This window comes from Pseudovirgaria hyperparasitica, assembly GCF_010093815.1.
Source record: "Pseudovirgaria hyperparasitica strain CBS 121739 unplaced genomic scaffold EJ05scaffold_6, whole genome shotgun sequence".
Lineage (NCBI taxonomy): Eukaryota > Fungi > Ascomycota > Dothideomycetes > Acrospermales > Acrospermaceae > Pseudovirgaria > Pseudovirgaria hyperparasitica.
The window spans coordinates 1,076,228-1,096,357 of NW_022985554.1; the positions used below are offsets into that span (position 1 = coordinate 1,076,228).

Consider the following 20,130-nt stretch of genomic DNA (forward strand, 5'->3'; position numbering starts at 1 on the left):
GCCCCGCATGCAGGACATCAAGTAAACAATGCCAAAGTATAGGTAAACAATAGCCGCGCATAGGTCAAGACCACCCAGTTACTCCTTCTTGCTCCCAATATGCAGCTTCTCCTTGAGCTTGGCCAGCTTGCTAACCTTCTCCTTGCCAGACGGGGACGGTGATGTTGCAGTCTCTTTCTTGGCTGCGCAGTTTGATTAGCACTTCAGTCGGACCGAACCTCGCAAGCAGAAGTTGCGGCATTGGAAGAACTCACCATCCTTACTGGTATCCAACGGCTCCTTGTTTAATGGCTCAGTTACCCCTGAGCCAGGCTCCTTCTGCGCAATAGTCTTCGCTGGCGGCTCGACCGTTGGGTTGGCTTCCTTTCTATCGTCTCCAGCGTCTGGCTTGTCTGCATGGAAATGAGTTTCCGGGGCGTTCGACTTGTGAGCGAGGATGCCAGTGGGGTCAGCTTCAGGGTGTTGCTTGCTGCCTTCTTTGGGCTTGCTATCAGTCTTCTCCTCGGTATCTTCCTTGGGGGTCTCTTCGGTCTCTTTAACGGCTGGTATATCGGCGGAGGTGTCCTTGGTGGGTTCTGCGGCGCCGGTATCTTTGGCAGCTACGCTCTTGGTCGTGTAGTCATCAGTGGAGGATGTTGTTGGGTTTGCTTCGGCAGCTTTGTTGAAGTGGTCGTCGGAGGCAGGTTCTACAGCTCCAGTCAGTATGTCTCCTCGGTGAACCCTCTCCCGAAACTCCATGCTAGCAGTATACAGAATGAAAACACGGCGGCAGTCCGCACTCGTAGCCATACCAAGCACGTTGACAAGATATGCTTGAATGCTCGCAACAGCACCATCGGCGTCGCTGTTGCTGGCTCGCCCGCCGGGCGGAATATGCTCACCAGCATTGCCCTTGTCAAAGGGTTCCCCTACACCTCCTTGCTCACCATTCTTAGGCTCAATGCCTGACTGTTGCTGGGTACCTTCTCCAAAAACCATTTTGCTGGCTGTGGTCACTGCTGCATTTGCGGCGTTCGTGATGGTCTCCATGTTGGGCTGGCGGGGTATCGGGGATATAATATAACACGCGGACTGCGGGAAGAGTGTAGCTCGCAACGGGGATACGGCTTAGATTCTCAAGTTGATCGCGATCCACCGGGGTACGACAGTTTGAATATGTAGGCAGCAATGGACGTGTAATGCCAGCAATTAAGGAGGGGTGAGCGGCTAAGGGATTGAGGCACGAGGACTGCGGCGAGATAGTGAAGACTTATAAAGCGAGTTGACCGGGAGGCAATCTGGGAAGCGGAAGCGCCCCCAATAGCCAACCTTCTGACCATAGAGGGATGTATTACGTAGCCGCCGGGTCGCTGTAGCTGTTTGCCCTATGTTCCTTAGTTAGGGAAGGGAGGTAGAAGCCGCCAGCGACAGCAAGAAACAGATTAGCACGGCCTGTTGGACAGGCTGCAGTGTGTAATCTCTGACTGGTCTGCTCCCTGCCTGTCTGTCTTCTGGGATCTGGTTCTGCGTCAGATGCATCGTTGGCACATGGTCACGCACATGGTTTATCCGGGCGTGGGATCTGAGGTGTATCGAAATGACGTAGTGAGCCGGGTGCGGGGCGGCCGCGTAAACAACTTGCAGCGCGCTAGACGTAGGCATCTAACATCCGAACTACTTGTCATGCCGCTAACTCGCGATTCTGCTGGTACGCCTGGTAGCGTGCCGATAAGCAAAGGTGATTAAACGTTTCGAATAGGCCCAATTACTAAATTACGACCTGTCAGGAGCGGCGTACGGCCACAAAGATTATATACACGCACGCGCCTCTTGCGATCCCTGGAATTGACTTAGCAGACTAAGACCGATATCCTCCACAGACAGATATTTTTACTCAAGGTAGCCCAAGCTGAAAATGCGTTAAAGGGATACACGAATAGAAAAAAGAGCTTACCATACAAGAATCGGTAAGGGCGTAGAGAATGCATTGATGTTACTCAACTGACGACAGGTTGGGAAAATGTTCATATTACCGTGCCTTCTTGGCTTCTGCAGCAACAGCCTTGCCGTTGGCATTACTGGCCTTCTTCCCCTTCTTCTCCATCTCGACCTCGACCTCGACCTCCTCGTCGCTTGCTTCATCATCACTTCGCTCGTCTTTGGCCTCCCTATGGACCGCAAATCTATATGCGATGCGCAGAATGAGGAAGAACCAGAAGAGATTGACAGCTTGCAAAGCCGCCAAGAGTGCGAAAGTAATGAACTGACTGAGCGTACATTTATACTGCTGGGTTTCCCAATTCAGTTCGAAAGGACCGACAGTCATAAACTCGTTTGTAATCGAGTACATCACTTTGAGATTGATATAGTGTCGGAAGTAGGCCCATGCGAAGAGGAAAATACAGAAATAGGGACCCATTATGGGCGAGTCGACGTAGTTCATGACCTTGGATGTCTGCAACATGGACAGGTTAACAATAGTCCACAGTTGAACGAAGGAATACTTACGGCAAGGAAGAAATCACTGACGTCCATCGTGATGTAGATCGCCAGTCCCATGTATGTGAAGTGGAATCGGTAGCTGAGGCCAATCAACAGCAGGGTTATAATGTGATGCGCCACAAGTTCCTGAAAGTCTTTCCGCGGCTTTTCCAATAGCAAGACGAGGACGATCATCTGCTGTGCCCAGTAGCTGGCTTGCAGTAAATAGTATGCCTTGAAGACTGCTTCATGCGTCTTATGCGGAAACCCTTCGTACATCCCGGTAGTGTTGAAATACCACACCGGTGTCCTAGACATAACCCACAGACCATACGGACCGAATATCGAGAAGTATATCGCAGTGTAGAATTGTTCCATGAATCTTGATTGTTTGGCGCGAGACTTGATACCGGCTTTGATCGCAAGAGGTCGAATTAGGCGCTGCATGAGGAACTCGCGCGTAAAAGAGAGGAATACAGTATAGAACGAGACAAACGCAAAGTCCAGCTTGCCTTTGCCATATTGTAGCGGTTTATCGTCGCCAGGCGCTTGCGGAAGAGGATATGAGAGAAACAGAGCGGGATAGACGGGGTTACTTTTGGAGGGATTTGTTAGGTATATGGCGACAACGATGAGACATATGGCGAGCGGATTGACCCATGTGTGTTTCATTGAAAACTGTTTCCAGCGTCGGAACAAGCTCTTGACCTTCCTTCTCTTCGAGCGACGGTGTTTGGTCCCGTCCGAAGACGATCGCATCGCATCCTTTCACGTCAGCTAAGAATGCTTTTGGTATGAGCTGACGACTCACTTCGGGTAATGGAGAAGGCGGCGGTGAAAGAGTCGCAAATGATACTGCTGTGTTGTCTCCTGGAAGTTCTGCGCCTAGCCCGCTGGACTTTCGCCGCGGTCGTGTGCTTATTGTTTGTCTGCCACCGTATGATTTTTGTTTGCCGTCGCCACGAATGGCTTCATAAGCTGTGGAGACGGCCGGGAATGGTTCTGAGGATGCCATGCTATGCTGAATTAAATGCTGTTGATGTGCATGGAGCTAAGTTTATCGTAGGAGAGAGCTGAGGTGGTTTTATCAGGAGTACATCTCTTAATTTCGGGACCCTGAGCAAAGCTCCTCCGCCCGAGCACGATCGGCACTTTAGTTACCGTATTATTTGTATAAGTCAGCGCTTACATACCATATAGCGCCCCTTTCCTGAAACGTTTGACACAATGCTTAGTGGCAGTCAAACCTGTATTCACGTCCAGGAACAGCATAATCTGTCGTTGGATATATGAAAGTACTGAGGTGGTTTTGCCGTTAAGAATCTAGGATGTGCTACACGTGTCGGGTGGATAATGACTTGTCAGATATGACGCTCCTCACGATATAAGGTGCTATCAATGTAAAACTTGGTTCGAATAGACCATGTAGTCGATAAGCTAAGGTCCATGTAATAGCTTCAGTGCGAGGGTCCATCCTTTGACATACCAACGGCTTTCCCGTTCTGGTGCGACTGTTTGAGCATTTGCGTGGCACGCGACTTCATATTATGCTCCTTGTGACCCTCACCGTCTATCACCAACGTAGATGAGACACTTTCAGTATCTGATGCAGGTGTGCTAATCTGACGCACCAGACCTCGGACACCGCCTGTTTTCCTGGCAGGTAGCTCTCCCTGTCCTGCTGTCGCAACATACAAAAGGTATTTGAGATTGGGTAATGTCTGCCGAATGTCCAGTAAGCGTAGTCCGAGCCGATTCGACAATATCTCGATATCTTTGTTCAGTAAAAACACGCCATATTCGAACCGATATCTAACGCTACCCTTTAAGAAAAGGGGATAAGTTCTTGGCCCGCTTGTCTGAGATATGGGGTCTTCCACGCATGAGGTTGATTCTCTGGCTTTGATTGGATAAGGCAACGGAACAGACATGTAAAGTGCCAGCTGATAGACAACTTTGGCTACATGTCCCAAAGCCGCAGCAATCCCTTGTTCCTTATGATCGTTATCGAAATCGGAATTCGGTAAGGCCAGACCCCGGATCGTGAAAGCAAGGGGCTGATCTTTAATCGGCTCGATTGGATAGATTCGCATTAGATCCTCACAGATACGGCGCCGTTGACCATTGGATTCCTCGTGGATTTTAGTCAACTGCAGTCGCGCATTCTTTATGACATCTTGAGCCTCATCAATCTGGGCCTGCGCTGTCTCCTGCGCCTCTCTGCCTGTTGCTATGGCAGTGCGGCGGGACTCGATGGATTCTTGGAGTGCCTTTCTCTGTCGTTTTGCAGCCTCTACTCGCTTCTTCTGTGCACTGACTGCTTGCTCTATCGTCTTCACGCGGAGCTCTACTTCAGGTACCTGGCGAATTAGCGTTTCCGAGCCTTTGTTCTGTTGAAGTATGTCCTCAATCTCTGAAGCCAATCGCTCGCGAGTATTGATGGCATCTTGTATACAGTCATCAAGCGTTGAAAGTTGCATGAGGGCATCGTACGGCGATGTGGCCGCACCGACAGCCACGCGTTCTAACGAGTCTTTCGCCTGGGAGCGAAGCTTGAACGGAGTCGAAATGTCCAAGAAGCTTGTATAGACACCGTCGGTCAGGTGGAACAGAATGCAGTTTGGAGGGAATGGCTGCCTGAACGTTTCGAGCTGCACGCATCAGAGAACTGATATCGTGATAATGATGTTCTGACCTACAGATTTGCCAATGTACTGGAGGGCACGGAGATCTACGTCATACTCGATAAGTAAGACATATTCGGCCACGCCGTCCATCTTCGCCCATATCTTGACAGTAAGGGCGCATAGCCTCGTTACAGCGGGACCGCACGGGTCGAGATCGAAATATCGAAACGTGGGATTCTATCGATGGTCAATATGTGAAGTCAAGCTCACTAGCCATCAACCCTTACCATCGCTTTTCCGGCAACTTCGCTGACATAGATGGGGTCTATCAGTGAGCTGTGAGTAAACAACTCATGGCAGTCCAAAGTATTTAGGCGCACCAGCTTGTGTCTCAACGTGCAACGAAAAGAACGTCTCTGCCATTCTCCCTTCGGTTACGTCTTCCAATCTTTTCTGACGAGCAACTGGACTAGCTCCTGACCATTCCATCGTACTTCTTCTCCTCGTTCTAGTAGCGCTTGGTCGCGTGGGCGGTGACTTGTCTTCTTTTGTGACTTCATCCTGGGGGGCTTTCGAGCTCCCGGGACCACGTAGATCTGCAACAGAGTGGTAGTGTTCTAGCGGTCTACTTTCGCGCAAGGCAAGGGCCTTGGATGCAGATTTCAGCGCCGAGGGTAAACCATCATCATCAATGGGTGCGCGACGGGTACGTGAGAGTTTCGGGTTCAGAGAGAGGTTGCGGAGAGTAAGGCCGTGAAGGTGTCTAAGACGGCGATTCTAGTGGCATATGAGCGATGAGCGACGTTCAATACGAGGTGCAATCATACGTATTCGAGTAGCCACGGCTTCTCGCGAGGCAGCGGGCTCTGCGTCGTACCACTTTGAAGATCTGAAGCCATCCGAGCTTGCGGGGATAGGATCGGCTGCGGAGGTGAACGCTCGCATGAAGGCGAGTAGTGGCAATCAGCAAAAGAATGTTAGGTCATTGCGGTAAGTTGTCTTTCCAGGCCGATATTGACATGAGTCGCTCTGCACAATTCATCTCGTGGACCGACAAGCTTTGTTGACTTCACTAAGGTGCAGCCCCAGGCCCAAGAACAATGCTCCTCCCTCTGGTCTGTTTGCGCCGCTAGTGCAGTTTCGCCGTAATTTATTCAGGGACCGAATTTGTTACCCGCATGCACACTAAGCACAAGCTCCGACTCCGAACTTTCTGTGATTCTGAGCTCAACGACTGCAAGCACTCGTCTGCTCAAGCCATCTAGATCCGCAATTGCGGATTCTACTCATCATGGCTAGCACAACGGCAACAGCCAAGCTGACGGGCGCGTCGACTGCGCTCAATCAGGAACTTCTTCGAATGTTGCGAGGCCCGAGACATGAACGGGTGTTATATGTGTTTGAGAATATCCGGACGAAACAAGTTGTGTACTCACTGAAGCGCGATCTGTTGGCATCGGACAAGCAAGTGTGTGCTCCTATATTGATGTGTCTTTTCATCGGGTTCTGACCGGCTCACAGGAGAAGAAATCGCTTCAACAGCTTACATTTGTAGGCAAGGGCTCAGTTGCACCAGAAATACGAGAAGATTTGTGGAAAGCTTTGGCTGTGGTACATTTTCGGGATCAGGACCTTTGTCGCACCGCTCTTCACAAGCTCCGCGAATACCGCATGCTACGAGAATACAATTGGAGGCAAAATTATGCGAACCTGAAGAAACTCAAGAACAAACAAGTCAAACTGCTCCAACAGCGTCTTGAAAAGGATCAGGAACTATTAGAACGGGGAGAGGTTACAGAGGCAGACATCATGCAAGAGCTGGCAAAGCAGATGGGCCACCCCTCGTTGCTGGACACAGATATCGAGGTAGCCAACTTCCGGCCGAAGAGACATAGTCAAAGGTATAATACTGCGACCAAGCACAGCAGACATCTGCAGAAATGGCTACAGGACCGAAAAAAGTTCTTGCAGGATCAAAAAGCCAATAGCGTTGCCGATCTTGCCCATGTTCTCAAGGGAATCCATGGCATGGACATTGCAAAGCAAGCAAACGAATTTCTGGAGAAACAAATTGCATGGTTGAAGGCCCCTGACGCGGAATTTGCGCAGCTCAAGGAATGGGCCAAAAGCGAGGATCACGATCACGAGGAAGAACTGAAGGAGGTTTGGGAGACGTGCACGAGGCTCTATCAGCGCGGCAAGAAACATCCCGAGCAGCGTACGACCGACAAACGTCATGCCGTCCGTACAGCCGAGCGCCGCTATAAAGCTCTCCTCTCTCTCCGCGAGGCTCGCCAAGCCCGCGCAGAAGGCGACTTTGCCCGCGCGACCGAGCTCGAAGAAGCCGTGCTGCGAGGCTGCAGGCACGAGATCCTCCACCGCGAAATGCTCGAGCGCCGCACCCTGGATCTCTTCAAGAAAGTCGCACTGGAGCGGTACAACGCCAACAAACTCGTCTGGCGCCCCGAGACCCGCGGCGCCGTGCTGAAACCAATCTTCGGCGACCCAAAGAAATCCGTAGTAGCCTACGACAAATCCGAAGGCTGGCACGGCAGCCCACAAGGCGCGTACATGCCGCGCGCCCCGGTCAACTTCAAGCACTGGCTCGACAATCTCCAGCCCCGGCCCCCGATCGCGCCCAGCATCGACCAACAAGGTCTCGCCTTCCGCGCGTTCCTGGAGATGCTGCGCAACCGCGACATGGACTACTCCTCCGGCACCGGCACGTCCACCCTCAACGCCGGCATCTACCAGGACACCCAGACCATCACCAAGCCCGGCGCCATCACCCCCTTGCCAGATGACGACCCCGCACAGGTCTTCATCGAATGGGGCGACGTCGCAAACGCAGAATACGTCCGCGACAAAGACTGGCCCGAGCACGTCTCCTTTGCAAGCCTCGACATCCCGGGCCAGCGCGTGCTCAGACCAAGCGCCATGGCGCCCCGCCCGCGTCTATACGAGGACCTCCTCGCAGAGTATACCCAGAGGGCAGAAAGGGCAGCAATCAAGGCGAGAAAGGCGCGGCGCTGGGCTGAGAGGCAGGCAGCTGACGCGGGAGCCGGTCAAACGCCTCGGGTACAGAAGAAGACGGCTGCTGCTGCTGCTGCTGCTGCTGCGCCCACGGGTATACTCGGCCAGACTGAGGTCTATCTGCGCGCGTATCTGCCGTTTTTGTTCCGCGGCTCGGCGCCCGCGCGGAGGCAGAGTCTGTAGGTGGTCCTACCTAGATGCGATGAGAGGATTGGGAAGGAGAGGGGAGGGGGAAGAGGGATAGATGATCGAGCTGTTGTGTATATGTAGATATATATCCCTCTGTATGTGTGTTGTTGGTGGAAGGGGTGTATATCAAACCGTCATGCTAGACTTCTAACACTAAGCGAGAGTGTGTTCTTGTATGTACGTATGTATAGTGTAGTATAGTATAGACAGAGTATAGCAAAACACACACACACGCGTATCATCCTCTATCTAATCCAATCTAATCCAATCTAATCGAAATCAACCGCAAGCCAACCCGTCATGAGACACAACACTAAACAAACTGCCTTCCTACTTGTCGTCCAGTACCAGTTGTATATTAGGACTACATGCTATCTGCTATATGCTATATGCTATATGCTATATGCTATATGCTATATGCTACATGCTACATGCTATATGCTATATGCTATATGCTATATGCCACAGAACATACTCCTTCCTTCCTCCATTCCTCAAACGATCTTCCACTAACATAAAGAGAGACAAAAAAGCCATCCAATCCAATCCAAACAACGAGCCCTGGACAACTGGAACTATACGTACGTACGTTACGCTTTACTTTATTAAATACTCGAAATACTCCCAACACTCAAAGACCCATACTCATGACCAACCACACTCCTCCTCCTCCTCCTTCTCCTCCTTCTTCTTCTTCTTTCTTTTGGAGAAAAAAACTCAAAGTATACCCCGAAAATTTGAACCCAAATCCTCCCAACTCAATTCAACTCAATCCAACTCAATCCAACTCAATCCAATCCAGTCTAATCCAACAAACTAGTCAACCAACTAGCTCAACCAACTAACTCAACTAGCCAGTAACCCAGCAGCAAACAACGAAACCAAAACCAAAACAAGACAAATGTAAAACAAGACGAAACCAAAACAAGACAAAAGTGAAAAAAAGAAAGAAGAAAAAAACGCCGTCCGCAATGCCAAAGGAGAGTTATATATATATACCTGTGTATATGAGTATGAATATGTGTATGAGTATATGAATATGAGTATATGTGTATGAGTATGAGTATGATGACCGATGACCGATGACCGATGCCGATGCTGATAAATCTCCCCAACAAAACAACAAGTTCGATACTGTTTGCACTGTTGCCCGAGTAGTCTGGTGGGGTGGGTATAGAACCGCATCATGTCGGTACGACGTAAACAAAACAAAACACCCTCAAAACATCTCCTCATACCAGATACCAGACGATATGGTATGCCTCTCCCTACCACAACACCGTCATACCCCCCATCCCATCCCAACCCACTCGGCATCCATCCCAAACAACAACTCCCGCTTCGTCTGATTCGACACCTGAACCTCGGGTGCATTCCCCTGTTCACACCAATTCTTAATCGGCTGCAAATTCAGAAACGTCAGTATACACTCATTACTTCCCGATTCATGATACGCAAAAACAAAAAGGGCAGACTCACAATGCACAACTTCCGACACCACTGGCACTCGTTACGATCAACATAAAAGTTGCGCAGCAGGAGGATGAATCCAATCAGCACGGCGACGAGCGCGCCGGCGCGGAACAGCCACCACGCCCACCAGAGCGGCTTGCGGCCGGCGAAGAAGCCGAGTGGCTGACGCACGAATGCCTTGATGGCTGGCTCGTCGTCCTGCGCGTTTCTGCTGACGGCGGCGTATGGGGGTTCGTCTTCGCCTGTGCGGGCGCGGAGCACGTTGGGGGAGTGTAGGATACATATGCCTAGCACGATGCCCATGAGCAGGCCACCGATATGGCTGAAGTTGTCCAGACCGGGGAGGAATCCGAGGATGATCATGACGATGATGTCGAGCATGAGGAAGAGGAGGTCTTTGACGGGACTTGGGCGGTCTTTCCAGGTGTAGAGAATGTCAAGCAGAACGAGACCTATGATTCCGAATATGGCGCCGGATGCGCCGACGGAGGAGAGCAGCGGCGCGGCGTAGTTTCCGCCCAGGACGAAACCGAAGATGCCGCTGCTGAAATATACGAGGGCGAAGCGGATGCTGCCGACTTGTTTTTCCATGTCGCGCCCTAGCGTCATCTGGAGGAGCATGTTGAACGCGATGTGTATGATGCCGACGTGTAAGAAAATGGGCACGATGAAGCGCCACCACTGGTTTGGCTCCTGGCTTCTGTCATCGACAGCGGTGCCAGGGGGTTGTGTTGGGAAGCCCCCGAAGCCACACAGCTCGCTCAGGCTGCAGAAGGGTCCGGTGAGGGATGTTGCGTTGGGACATGGCCAACTGACGGGAGGGTCCCTGCCGGTAACGTTGACGAGGTTGTGCATACAAGGCGTATATCTGGAGCCCATGTTGATGAGCGTCCATGGCGAGGGACCGATCATGAAGTTGAAGCTGGGCTTGATCATGATGGGCGTTCCAGTTGCAACAGCTGCGGCGGTCAGTAAGAAGCCAATAAAAACAACAAGTTCAAGCAACTCACCATTCTTGATCAGCGCACCAATGAAGACGCCAATCTGCACCAAAGTGAGAGTAAAGCACACATATGTAATCTTTCCCGTGAACCAGCCTTCCTTCTTCCGCACATATCTGCCGTTGTTTCCCCTTTGACCGCGATTCTTGCTCTGGCCTTCCGCGTCGACCCCATAGACGCCATTCCCGTCCTTGGGGTTCAAGGGCGCTTGGCTTGAAGCAGCGTGAAGTGGAATCGCGTTTTGGTCGGCAAAGGGATCGGAACTGTGATTGTACGGAGAAGGTGTTGCGTAGGGATTACCGGCGGCGCCATGATACGACGAGTCCATAGTCTGTAGGCTAGGCTGATGGCTGATATCAGGATGTTGGTGACTGTATGCTTGATTCCTGTCATCAAAGGGCGATGCTACTGGAGATATGTCGTGCGCATCGTGTTGCCTGCCTCCTCCTACTCCTCCAAGAGCGCCAGAGCTCTGAGGACCTGCATGGTGAAAGTCATCGTAAGGCTGGTTGTTGTAGTAGTCGTTGGCCGCCATGATGAGCGGAGACGAAGTTTGGGTGATCCTTCGCAGAAGGTCACAAAGCTACAATAGTCGGACGGGACGGGGACGAGAAGAGTTGGAATGCTGTTTTGGCAGAGCCGTTGGGTTGCGGGGGGACAAGGCTATTTGCTCGGAGGAGGGAGGTTTGGAGCGGCCGGGGGGAGTGAGTGTTTCAGAATGAACCAAGCGGAGCGAAAAGGCAGACAGACAGAACGACAGACTGGCGCTGGTGGTGGAACGAGGGTCGGGATTGCAGGACCCGTCAATGCAACAGCACGCAAGGGCGGGAGGAGTATTTTACTGCAAGGCAGGGTGGTAAGGTAATTAGGGAAGAAAAAGAGTTGTTTGACGATAGGATAGATCGGGTCGGTCAGGGAAAAGCTGTGGTGGTAGATCTACGGCGGTTCCCTGCCCAGCAGCGCCACACAGCCACAGGCAGCCCCAACTGACATCCCCATTCCCTGCTCTGGCCTGAGCATCATCGAACCCAGCGCCAGCCAGCCAGCCAGGGCTCAAGCAAGAAGAAACACGCGCAAGGCCTGCCGGTGATCTGTCAGTGACCGGGGGAGTTGGTAGGGCGTAGGTAGTTGTGTACTATCCATTCATTGTCATATATAAGCTGCCTCACCCTCTCACCACCTACTACAGCCCAACAACTCATATATATACTCTTCAAAAGCGCTTCAACATATCAAATCTTCATTCTCCATTGACCTAATTGTTTCACGCCTTTGTTTGTCGAGGCCATAAATAGACCCGGACTTCGTTTCGTTTCGTTTCAAAACCAACGTTGTCGGTCGGTCCCTTTGCGTTGCGCCACTGACGACGCGTGGCTGAGCTCGCATTCAATCCCATACAGGAAACAGTACAGTACCCGCCCCGGCCGGCCGCCCCACAACAACGACCCATTCATTCCATGAGCCGCGCTGTGCTGTGTGGGACTGGTGTACGTAATGCAACGTGTGCTCAGCTGAGGTTGTTCAAAAAGCCCAAAAGAAAATGTTTTGCATCGTTGTTGTTGTTGTAATTAACTACTGCATTAATTGGGTTCATCAACAAGCCAGCCCTGTGGCTCTGGGTATCTCTATAACTAATCATCATTCAAGCTTTTTCCCTCACTCCCCATCAAAATGCGCATGCGATGATTATTTTGGTGTATCCAAAAACTCCACCTCTATCCATCCATCCATCCCTTGCAACACCCAGTCCAGTAGGGTCTACTCCCCTTCACGGACCGCCCGGCGAGCTTGAATGTGTCCTGGTCTGCCTCAGGCTTGGATTCATCATCTCTGATCCGATCGAGTCTACTCGTCCATGATTGTTGTGTGCTGCCGATCTTCGCACTTCTGATGATGCGCTTTTCGCTGCTGATTCCTTGAACGATTCAATCAACTTGATAAACTCTCGTCGGTATCGCGCGTCGCTAAACGTGATTGAGACGTCCGAGTGTTCTTCGCGATCATGCGAGACGCGGTGTGGTACGTTTGTCGTGTCTTCGGCTCGTGGGTCGTTGGCCGTCATCTTCTGGATGTCGAGGAGCGATCCGCTGGCTTTGTTGAAGACGCGCAGTTTGGCGTCGGCATCGTTGGACGTTGATAGTGAGCTGCCGCGCTTCACTGTGGAGGCATTAGCCTTGCCGATGACTTAACGTGGAACGTCAACGTATTACTCACCGCTCCCTGCTGTCCAGATCTTCGCAGGGTCACGCTTGTTGTCGTCGGCGTGTACTCTGAACGTAAGCTGGCAGACTCGCCCACTCGGCGACGACCGTTCCCACAGGATCAAATCGCCTGGCCCATAATCTTTACCGAGAAAACTTCGTCGAGATTTGAGTCGTCGGACCGTACCAAAGAACGTCATGGTCCAGCCGGTTATACCCTTCAACAACTTCACGACCCCTGGGCCGTTGTCAGCGTGTGCTAATTACTGGCTAATCCCACACAGCATATACACCTACCGGAAGGTGGGACCGGAAACTCATGATGATCACCAATGGCAAAGTTGATCACAGCCGTGTTGTCAAACTCCTTAATCTCCTGACACTGTGCCCTCATGCTTGACTTCGCCTCTGGCTCTTCTCGCAGGTTCGAGATGTAGGTGGGGGAGCTCAAGTTCAGCATCTTGATCTGGAATCGGTATGCTCGCCTGCTATACCGTTGGATTTCGTCATCGAAGAGTTGCATTTCAAAGTCGATATCGGGGTAGACGGAGTACAGAGTGGAGTACATTACTGATGGTTCGGTAGGAGTACAGAGAACGAGCATACGGTAGTCGAGAGCAAGCTGATTCGAACGAGGTAGGATGCGAGCAATGTTCCAGACGTATGCAAACTGACTCTGGGCTTGATTCTCCGAGAGTGTGACTTGACCGCATTGACGCACCTTCTCCGTGTCACCTGACGGCGATCGCAGACAGTCCACCAGCCTTTTGCCCTGGGAAGTAGTCATTTGTATCGAGACGTGGTGATTGGGTGTCTCGGGGCAATATACCCAGTCATACAGCTCACCCCAAGCACCTGTTCCCCTCTTCTGAACATGATTGCAGTCCGACCACCACAAGGATGTCTCGTCCGCATTGACCTGCGAGAAGATGTTTGTGAGCGGCAGCCAGTAAGAGGTGCACTGAAGTCTCGAGTTGCTGCCAGGGGCACTAACGACCATGCGACGAGTGTTCTTCCAGACTGTACTGTCCATGCTTTCATAGACTCGAATAGCACGCGATTGCCCGTAGCATTCATCACTATGATCCGACAAGTCTGTCCCCTCGTAGACTAATAATGACATTATCGGTGCCTCAAAGAGCTGGCGCTCGTGCCCTTTGGCTCCACAGAGACAGGCCAAGCCTGAACCTGTATGCTCATGTGCCGAAATACCGAGCCCTGGCGGAGACGAGGGTGCTGGAAGCGGAGTGAAAGCCGGAGCATCGTGATTAGCGCCCGGAATGCTGGGAAGACGGCCTGACCGTCCACCGGAGCTACGAGATCTAGTCATGGAAAGAGACGTCACTTTGTCTCGGCCAGGCGAGCCGGTCAGCGGAAGCAGATTCGACGATGGGGTTGGTGGTGTATTTGAGGCCGAGGAGCGCAGTGACGTTCGCGGGACTAGTGAGCTACTGCCTTTGGGCGGCGGGGTTGAATTTGAATCCTGTGATGGTCGTCTGTCGGTGAATACAGGCCGAAAGCTAGCTGTGGTCGTATGTGAAGGTAGACTTGGATGTTCAATACGAGGCGGCGTCATATCTGTCGGGCCAACACTTGAGTTGGACCTTGAGGTAGGGCTCACGACCGACGTCTGTGATCTCGAGACACAGCACCTGCCGACGAAATAATCGTCCATTGAGGTATTGTGGAAGTGAGCTTGGATGTCATCGACAATGTCTGCTGCGGTCGGTCTATCGCCAGGATTCTGTCGGAACTGTTGACATGATCAAACGGGATCCCGAAGTGAACACTCGCCAAACTCACCATCTTCTCGATCCAATCCAAAGCGACATCGTCGGGAGAGCCATCTCTTATGTGGTCCAGCCATGCTTTGGCAGCTTCAGGTTGACACCAGTAGTCGACTGATGGACTATTCTCGTTGAGCAGGAAGCGGTCAAGGTCTTGCAAGCTATGTCCCTTGATGACGGATATCATCTCGATGTAGACGCAGGCCAAGGACCAGACATCAGACTTTTCATTCCGGGACTGACGATTCACAACCTCGGGGGCACAGTAGCGTAGCGTGAACTTTCCGGGGTCGCCTGTGGTGGTGGCAGTTGGGAGATCATTCCAGTCATGGCTAATGCCAAAATCGCAAAGGTAGATCTGGCCATCGTTGAGCAAGATGTTGCCAGGCTTGATATCTTTGTGTCTGAAACGATTCTCATGACAGTAGGAGAGTGCGGAGGCTATGCAACCGAAAGCGTTGCGCAGCCAGTTGACCTCTTCGCCGAGCAATGGCTCTTTGGCCTGTCGTTCAAGCAGTGTCTTCAGCTCCAGTTCAGCGACGGGAGTCAGGATCAGGGAGAAGGACCACAGGTCGGTATAGCTGCCGACATAGCTGACGAGATGTTTGTGGCGCAGGCGCTGCAAGGCCTTGAGCTCCCTTTCGAATTCCTCGAGCTTGCGCTGCTGGGTTGCGATATTGTTTCCTCTCAGGATCTTCTTCCGGGCAAAGAACAGACCGGATAGCTTATGGCGTACACGCTCGACGGAGGCCGAGCCACCTCTGCCCAAGTTCTCATATTCGTCAAAGTGGGCATGACCGTCACGGATATGACGGTGGGTCAGCATATGGCTGGTGAAGTTTGAGGCATTCATGAGCTCGGTGCGGGAACAGACGATCCATTGAGAGGTAAGAAAGTTCTCGAGAAGGACGTCCTCGTCCCTGAGCTTCATGGGCAGATAGATTTCACGAAAGGGAAAGGCGAGATCGTGCAGGTTGTCTTGGATGAAGGAGTGGAAGATGGGAGAGTGCTGATCGAGGCCAAGCATGCGCAGGAGACAGTAGAGGCGTGGACGAGAGAACCAATCCTTGGTGTCGGGATGTGATTGCAAGGTGTTTGCGAGATCGAGAAAGACGGCATCGTCAATGATGGTGTCTGGAGGAGAGGATGGGATGAGAGCGTTGATGGAACGACGGACTTCGGCACGGGTGAGCAGCTGCTCGGGATCCCCAGACTCGGTCATGGTTCCGGGGCGGCGGTATTATTATAGGAAGCTGGTAAGCTAGAATGACAGCAGCAATAATAGCTACAACTGGCAGAACTTGTGGGGTGGACCAGTGACATTGTACCCGGCCGCAGCTGCATCAGACGAGGAGAAGGGCCGAAGAAGTCACAAGGGCACGGAGGATGGTGGTGGACAGGACATGTGGAGAGATGTGGTGAGGGAGAGAGTGTAAGAGGGTGAGTGAGAGAGGCAGATGGAAGTACAGGAGCTGGAGTGGAAGAGAGGCTGAGGATGAGGATGAGGAGGATGATGATGATGACGGCAGTGACGCGTGGAGGAGGCGGAAGATGGATGGGTGGATAGAGATGAGAACAAGCTGCAGCAGTGTAGTAGTTGTTGTTGTTGCAGCTGTGTGTACAGTGTATGTATTTCGACGTGTGTGCGTGTGTATAGGTAGTAGTATAAGAATGGATGATGGATAGCAAAGCCTGTCAGCGATGGATGAATGAATGAATGAATGAATGGATCGTATCGTATCGTGTGTCCCTCCCTCCCTGGACCTTGGGGATGGATCTTGGATCTATTTGGGAATTATCCCCCCCCCCCCGGTCCCTCCCCGTTTTCTCCCTTGGACCCCCCAAAAACCCAATTCCCCGCCAATGCTTAGGCGGTCCTGTCGCCCAATCGTCGCTTTGCACGGGCACCATCCAGCCCGTTTGTCCCGCCTATTAGGCTTGTCCAAGCCGCCAAAGCCCCCACCACGGCCGCCTAATCCGCCCCGTCCTGCCCCCCGTTCTAGCTAGCACATGGCGGGGGATCTGCTCCAGCTGGGCCCAACAGTGCGCACGCAGCAGTCCAGGACAGTACAGGACAGTACAGTAGTTCTTCTGCCTCCCTCCACGACCAACACCACCACCACCACCACCACCACCACCACCACCGACCGGTCAACAGCTTGTCTCGGTCGTATAGGTTGGTTGGCATTATGCAGCTTGCCACTCATCTCTCATCCATCATTCATTCATTCATCCATCCATTCCCCCATCCATCAACATCTCAATCCAATCCTGTCCATTCAGCTGACCTGCCATGCCCGCCTCCCTATTCACTTCGTCTCCTCGCCAGGCAGCAGCACATCTTCGCCCTGTCAATTGATGCCTGCATGCCGTGGCGTGTAGTACAGCATGGCCCAGAACGATACACTGCTGTGCTTGTTCCACTGCTCAGCCTCAGCCACCATGCTCCCATCTGATACATGTCCTCCTGCCCACTTTCATATCATGCCTACGCCGCCTACGTCCCATGCCTTGACCTCCTTCACATTAGTCTGCCTATCATGGACACTTCGAATCCACCTCCAAACCTGAAGAATGCTGACAACGCTGCTCCAGGAGCAAGAGGCCCCAAAGATCGCCATTTTGCCGCTGCTTTCTCGGGTTGGTCTGCTCAGCAATTGGACGACGCCGTCAAGACTTTGGTCGACCAATCAGATGGCTATCTGGACGACTACCACCACTACCTTCTTCGTGGTGCCTACCTTGCCCAGTCGAAGAAAGCGTTCGATCGACCAAGAGAAGATGGTCTGGCCCTGAAAGAACGTGAACAGCAATATCTCAAACTCGAACGAAGTGACCGTCGAATCGACAAGTTCAACCAGCCCTGGCGATTGTATTTCCTCATCATATGCTGCAGTCTGGGCGCCGCTGTGCAAGGATGGGATGAATGTGAGTTGCTTCTGTATCTGCCATCAACATCCAACTTGTCACTCACATTCCTCCTATAGCTGCGGTCAATGGGGGTAAGTCGGCCATGCTTTGCATCTATATCTATAGAACCAGCATATCTTCATCACAATTCCAACACTGAATCACCCTAGCACAAATCTTCTATCAGCCTGCTTTCGGAATCGATGGCAGTATAGGTCTCAAGGGCCTTATCAACAGTGCTCCTTACCTCTGCTGTACCCTCTCTTGTTGGTACGCTACATGGTCCTGGCCTTCATCGTCCAACTTTGCCTGCTCACTGATTTACTCCAAGGCTGAACTACCCCATGAACAAGCTTCTTGGCCGCCGAGGTACCATCTTCTGGACATGTCTTATTTCCTCAATCACCTGTCTGGGGCAAGCTTTTCCCCAGACATGGCAACAGCTCTTTGTAGCTCGACTTTTGCTTGGTTTTGGTATCGGGCCAAAGAGGTACAATCATTATTAGTCTCCAAGAACGACTCGGCTTAACCATTCTTAGTGCTACTATTCCCATCTTTGCTGCTGAGTGTGCTCCATCAAACATAAGAGGAGCGTTGGTGATGATGTGGCAGGTACGAGCTTCCATCTCTTGACGACCTACCATGGCTGAAGACACCCATGGGCAATCTTCTGTATAGCCAACGTAGCATGAATTCAAGCTCTAGAAACCACTGTCGCATCAGCCTCGCTAATAGACTGCCAGATGTGGACTGCTTTCGGCATCATGTGCGGCTACATTGCTGGTGTTGTCCTTTACAACGTTGGTTCTGGAGCCTCAGCCCAATGCAGGTCTCCCGATGCTGACAAGACTATTCTTGCCTCCGCTCACTGTGTAGGATACTACCCATAATCTCCCCTCATCAATGTTGCTAACATATCCTGCTCAGAGCCTAAACTGGAGGCTTATGCTTGCCAGTCCGGTATGTTCCCACCTTTGACCATCATTACGACATACGCTTACCATGCTCCCGATGATACTGCCTCTAGTCGTGGTCATGTATATTTACGTCCTGCCAGAGTCCCCTCGATGGCTCCTCCTAAAGGCAAGAGAGGGCAAGGATAAACGCAGATACGAAGAGGCCTTCCTGGCTCTTCAAAGACTCCGCCACACCAAACTCCAAGCCGCCCGTGACCTGTTCCTGATCAACCACCTGCTGGGAGAGGAGGAGAAGATTATGAAGTATGACAAACCATTCCTGGAGCTCTTCACAAATGGTAGGAACCGGAGAGCGCTGACGGCGTCTGTCATATGTATGTTCATGCAACAGGTATGGACACGGATGAGTCTTGAGCCTGAGATATATATTGCTAATCCTCTTAGTTCTGCGGCATCAACGTACTCATATACTGTAAGCGTACACCACCGCCAGTCCAAGATCAGTCTGACACTCTCCAGATTCCAGCGATATTCTCGTACATAATGCTCACTTCAAGGAACGGCAGGCCCTTTTGACGAGTCTTGGCTTCGGAATCCTCAATTTCGTCTTTGCATTGCCAGCTGTCTGGACGATTGACTCGTTTGGTCGCCGCAATCTTCTACTGTCCACCTTTCCTTTTATGGCTCTGTCCATGCTGCTTGTCGCCATATCCTTCCAATTGGGCCCTGCTACGCCAATCGTCGGCCAAGTTGGCGTTACATCGGCGTCCTCGTCAACGGACACGCAAGCATCCCGTGGCCAAGTAGCTCTGCTATTCGTCGGCATGTATCTCTTTACCATCTTCTATTCTCCCGGCGAAGGGCCTGTCCCGTTCACGTACTCGGCAGAGTCAATGCCTCTTTACAACAGAGACTTTGGTATGGGAGTCACTACTTCGATCAATTGGTGAGCCTTGCCGTACCTGGAGTCTGTCCATCCGATGGCGAACGCCAACTCCTAACTCTTGAACTCTAGGTTCTTCAATTTCTTCTTGGCCATTACCTGGCCACCCTTCCTGAAAGCCTTCACGCCCACTGGTGCGTTCTGCTGGTACGCCGCCTGGAACGTAGTCGGTTGGTTCTTGATCGTGTTTCTCGTTCCCGAGACAAAGGATCTGAGTCTCGAGCAACTCGACCACGTCTTCAGCATACGCACACGTGAGCACGTTGCGCACGGCGCCGAGCAGATCAGTTGGTTCATCAGGACATACTTTGGCCGCCAGAAGGGGCTACGGCAGCCCGTGCTATTGACAGTCGACGAGAACGAGCCGCGCTTTGTTAGCCCGGAGCGGCGACGGCATTTCAGCGAAAGCTACCCAATGTATGACTGGGAGGATGATGCCAGGCCGAGTGCGGAGGCGTCTGGGCGCGACTCGAACAATCTTGGAAGGGCGAGCACACGAGACTCGCGATTTGAGAGAATGGGGAGTCGAGACTACTGAGTATTGTAGTAATTTATTTGTAAAAGGTGATTCCCATGTTTCTCGGCACAT

General features: G+C 52.0%; 8 protein-coding genes across 8 annotated transcripts; 3 read left to right on the top strand and 5 right to left on the bottom strand.

The window, feature by feature from the left end:
* Position 1: 1 nt before the first annotated feature.
* EJ05DRAFT_336146 (uncharacterized protein) lies at positions 2–1,270 on the bottom strand. Its single transcript, XM_033740882.1, has 3 exons — positions 963–1,270; positions 255–647; positions 2–182 (listed from the first exon to the last, which is right to left on the bottom strand). Exons 1-3 carry the CDS (start codon positions 1,027–1,029, stop codon positions 79–81), a joined length of 564 nt encoding a protein of 187 aa, XP_033601632.1. The 5' UTR covers positions 1,030–1,270; the 3' UTR covers positions 2–78.
* A 409-nt stretch (positions 1,271–1,679) lies between these two features.
* Positions 1,680–3,572, bottom strand: EJ05DRAFT_475403 (longevity assurance proteins LAG1/LAC1). The gene is made up of 3 exons (XM_033743789.1): positions 3,272–3,572; positions 2,488–3,225; positions 1,680–2,434 (listed from the first exon to the last, which is right to left on the bottom strand). The coding sequence occupies exons 2-3, from the start codon at positions 3,130–3,132 to the stop codon at positions 2,009–2,011; spliced, it is 1,071 nt and encodes a 356-aa protein (XP_033601633.1). The 5' UTR covers positions 3,133–3,225; positions 3,272–3,572; the 3' UTR covers positions 1,680–2,008.
* Positions 3,573–3,849: 277 nt separating this feature from the next.
* On the bottom strand, positions 3,850–6,171 carry EJ05DRAFT_475405 (uncharacterized protein). The gene is made up of 5 exons (XM_033743790.1): positions 5,915–6,171; positions 5,468–5,864; positions 5,375–5,412; positions 5,160–5,324; positions 3,850–5,111 (listed from the first exon to the last, which is right to left on the bottom strand). Exons 1-5 carry the CDS (start codon positions 5,984–5,986, stop codon positions 3,918–3,920), a joined length of 1,866 nt encoding a protein of 621 aa, XP_033601634.1. The 5' UTR covers positions 5,987–6,171; the 3' UTR covers positions 3,850–3,917.
* A 108-nt stretch (positions 6,172–6,279) lies between these two features.
* On the top strand, positions 6,280–8,553 carry EJ05DRAFT_510033 (uncharacterized protein). Its single transcript, XM_033748145.1, has 2 exons — positions 6,280–6,555; positions 6,609–8,553. The coding sequence occupies exons 1-2, from the start codon at positions 6,379–6,381 to the stop codon at positions 8,301–8,303; spliced, it is 1,872 nt and encodes a 623-aa protein (XP_033601635.1). The 5' UTR covers positions 6,280–6,378; the 3' UTR covers positions 8,304–8,553.
* A 93-nt stretch (positions 8,554–8,646) lies between these two features.
* EJ05DRAFT_336287 (uncharacterized protein) lies at positions 8,647–9,360 on the top strand. The gene has a single exon (XM_033740884.1). It carries the CDS (start codon positions 8,692–8,694, stop codon positions 9,127–9,129), a length of 438 nt encoding a protein of 145 aa, XP_033601636.1. The 5' UTR covers positions 8,647–8,691; the 3' UTR covers positions 9,130–9,360.
* Positions 9,361–11,483, bottom strand: EJ05DRAFT_336286 (rhomboid-domain-containing protein). The gene is made up of 3 exons (XM_033740883.1): positions 10,793–11,483; positions 9,789–10,741; positions 9,361–9,711 (listed from the first exon to the last, which is right to left on the bottom strand). The coding sequence occupies exons 1-3, from the start codon at positions 11,316–11,318 to the stop codon at positions 9,592–9,594; spliced, it is 1,599 nt and encodes a 532-aa protein (XP_033601637.1). The 5' UTR covers positions 11,319–11,483; the 3' UTR covers positions 9,361–9,591.
* A 3,118-nt stretch (positions 11,484–14,601) lies between these two features.
* EJ05DRAFT_437639 (kinase-like protein) lies at positions 14,602–15,597 on the bottom strand (the record flags this gene model as incomplete). Its single annotated transcript, XM_033741795.1, has 1 exon — positions 14,602–15,597. The coding sequence occupies one exon, from the start codon at positions 15,595–15,597 to the stop codon at positions 14,602–14,604; it is 996 nt and encodes a 331-aa protein (XP_033601638.1).
* Positions 15,598–17,311: 1,714 nt separating this feature from the next.
* EJ05DRAFT_499609 (uncharacterized protein) lies at positions 17,312–20,079 on the top strand (the record flags this gene model as incomplete). Its single annotated transcript, XM_033746870.1, has 11 exons — positions 17,312–17,699; positions 17,759–17,773; positions 17,852–17,951; positions 18,013–18,171; positions 18,221–18,293; positions 18,425–18,553; positions 18,611–18,641; positions 18,709–18,989; positions 19,043–19,070; positions 19,118–19,544; positions 19,614–20,079. The coding sequence occupies 11 exons, from the start codon at positions 17,312–17,314 to the stop codon at positions 20,077–20,079; spliced, it is 2,097 nt and encodes a 698-aa protein (XP_033601639.1).
* Positions 20,080–20,130: the final 51 nt, after the last annotated feature.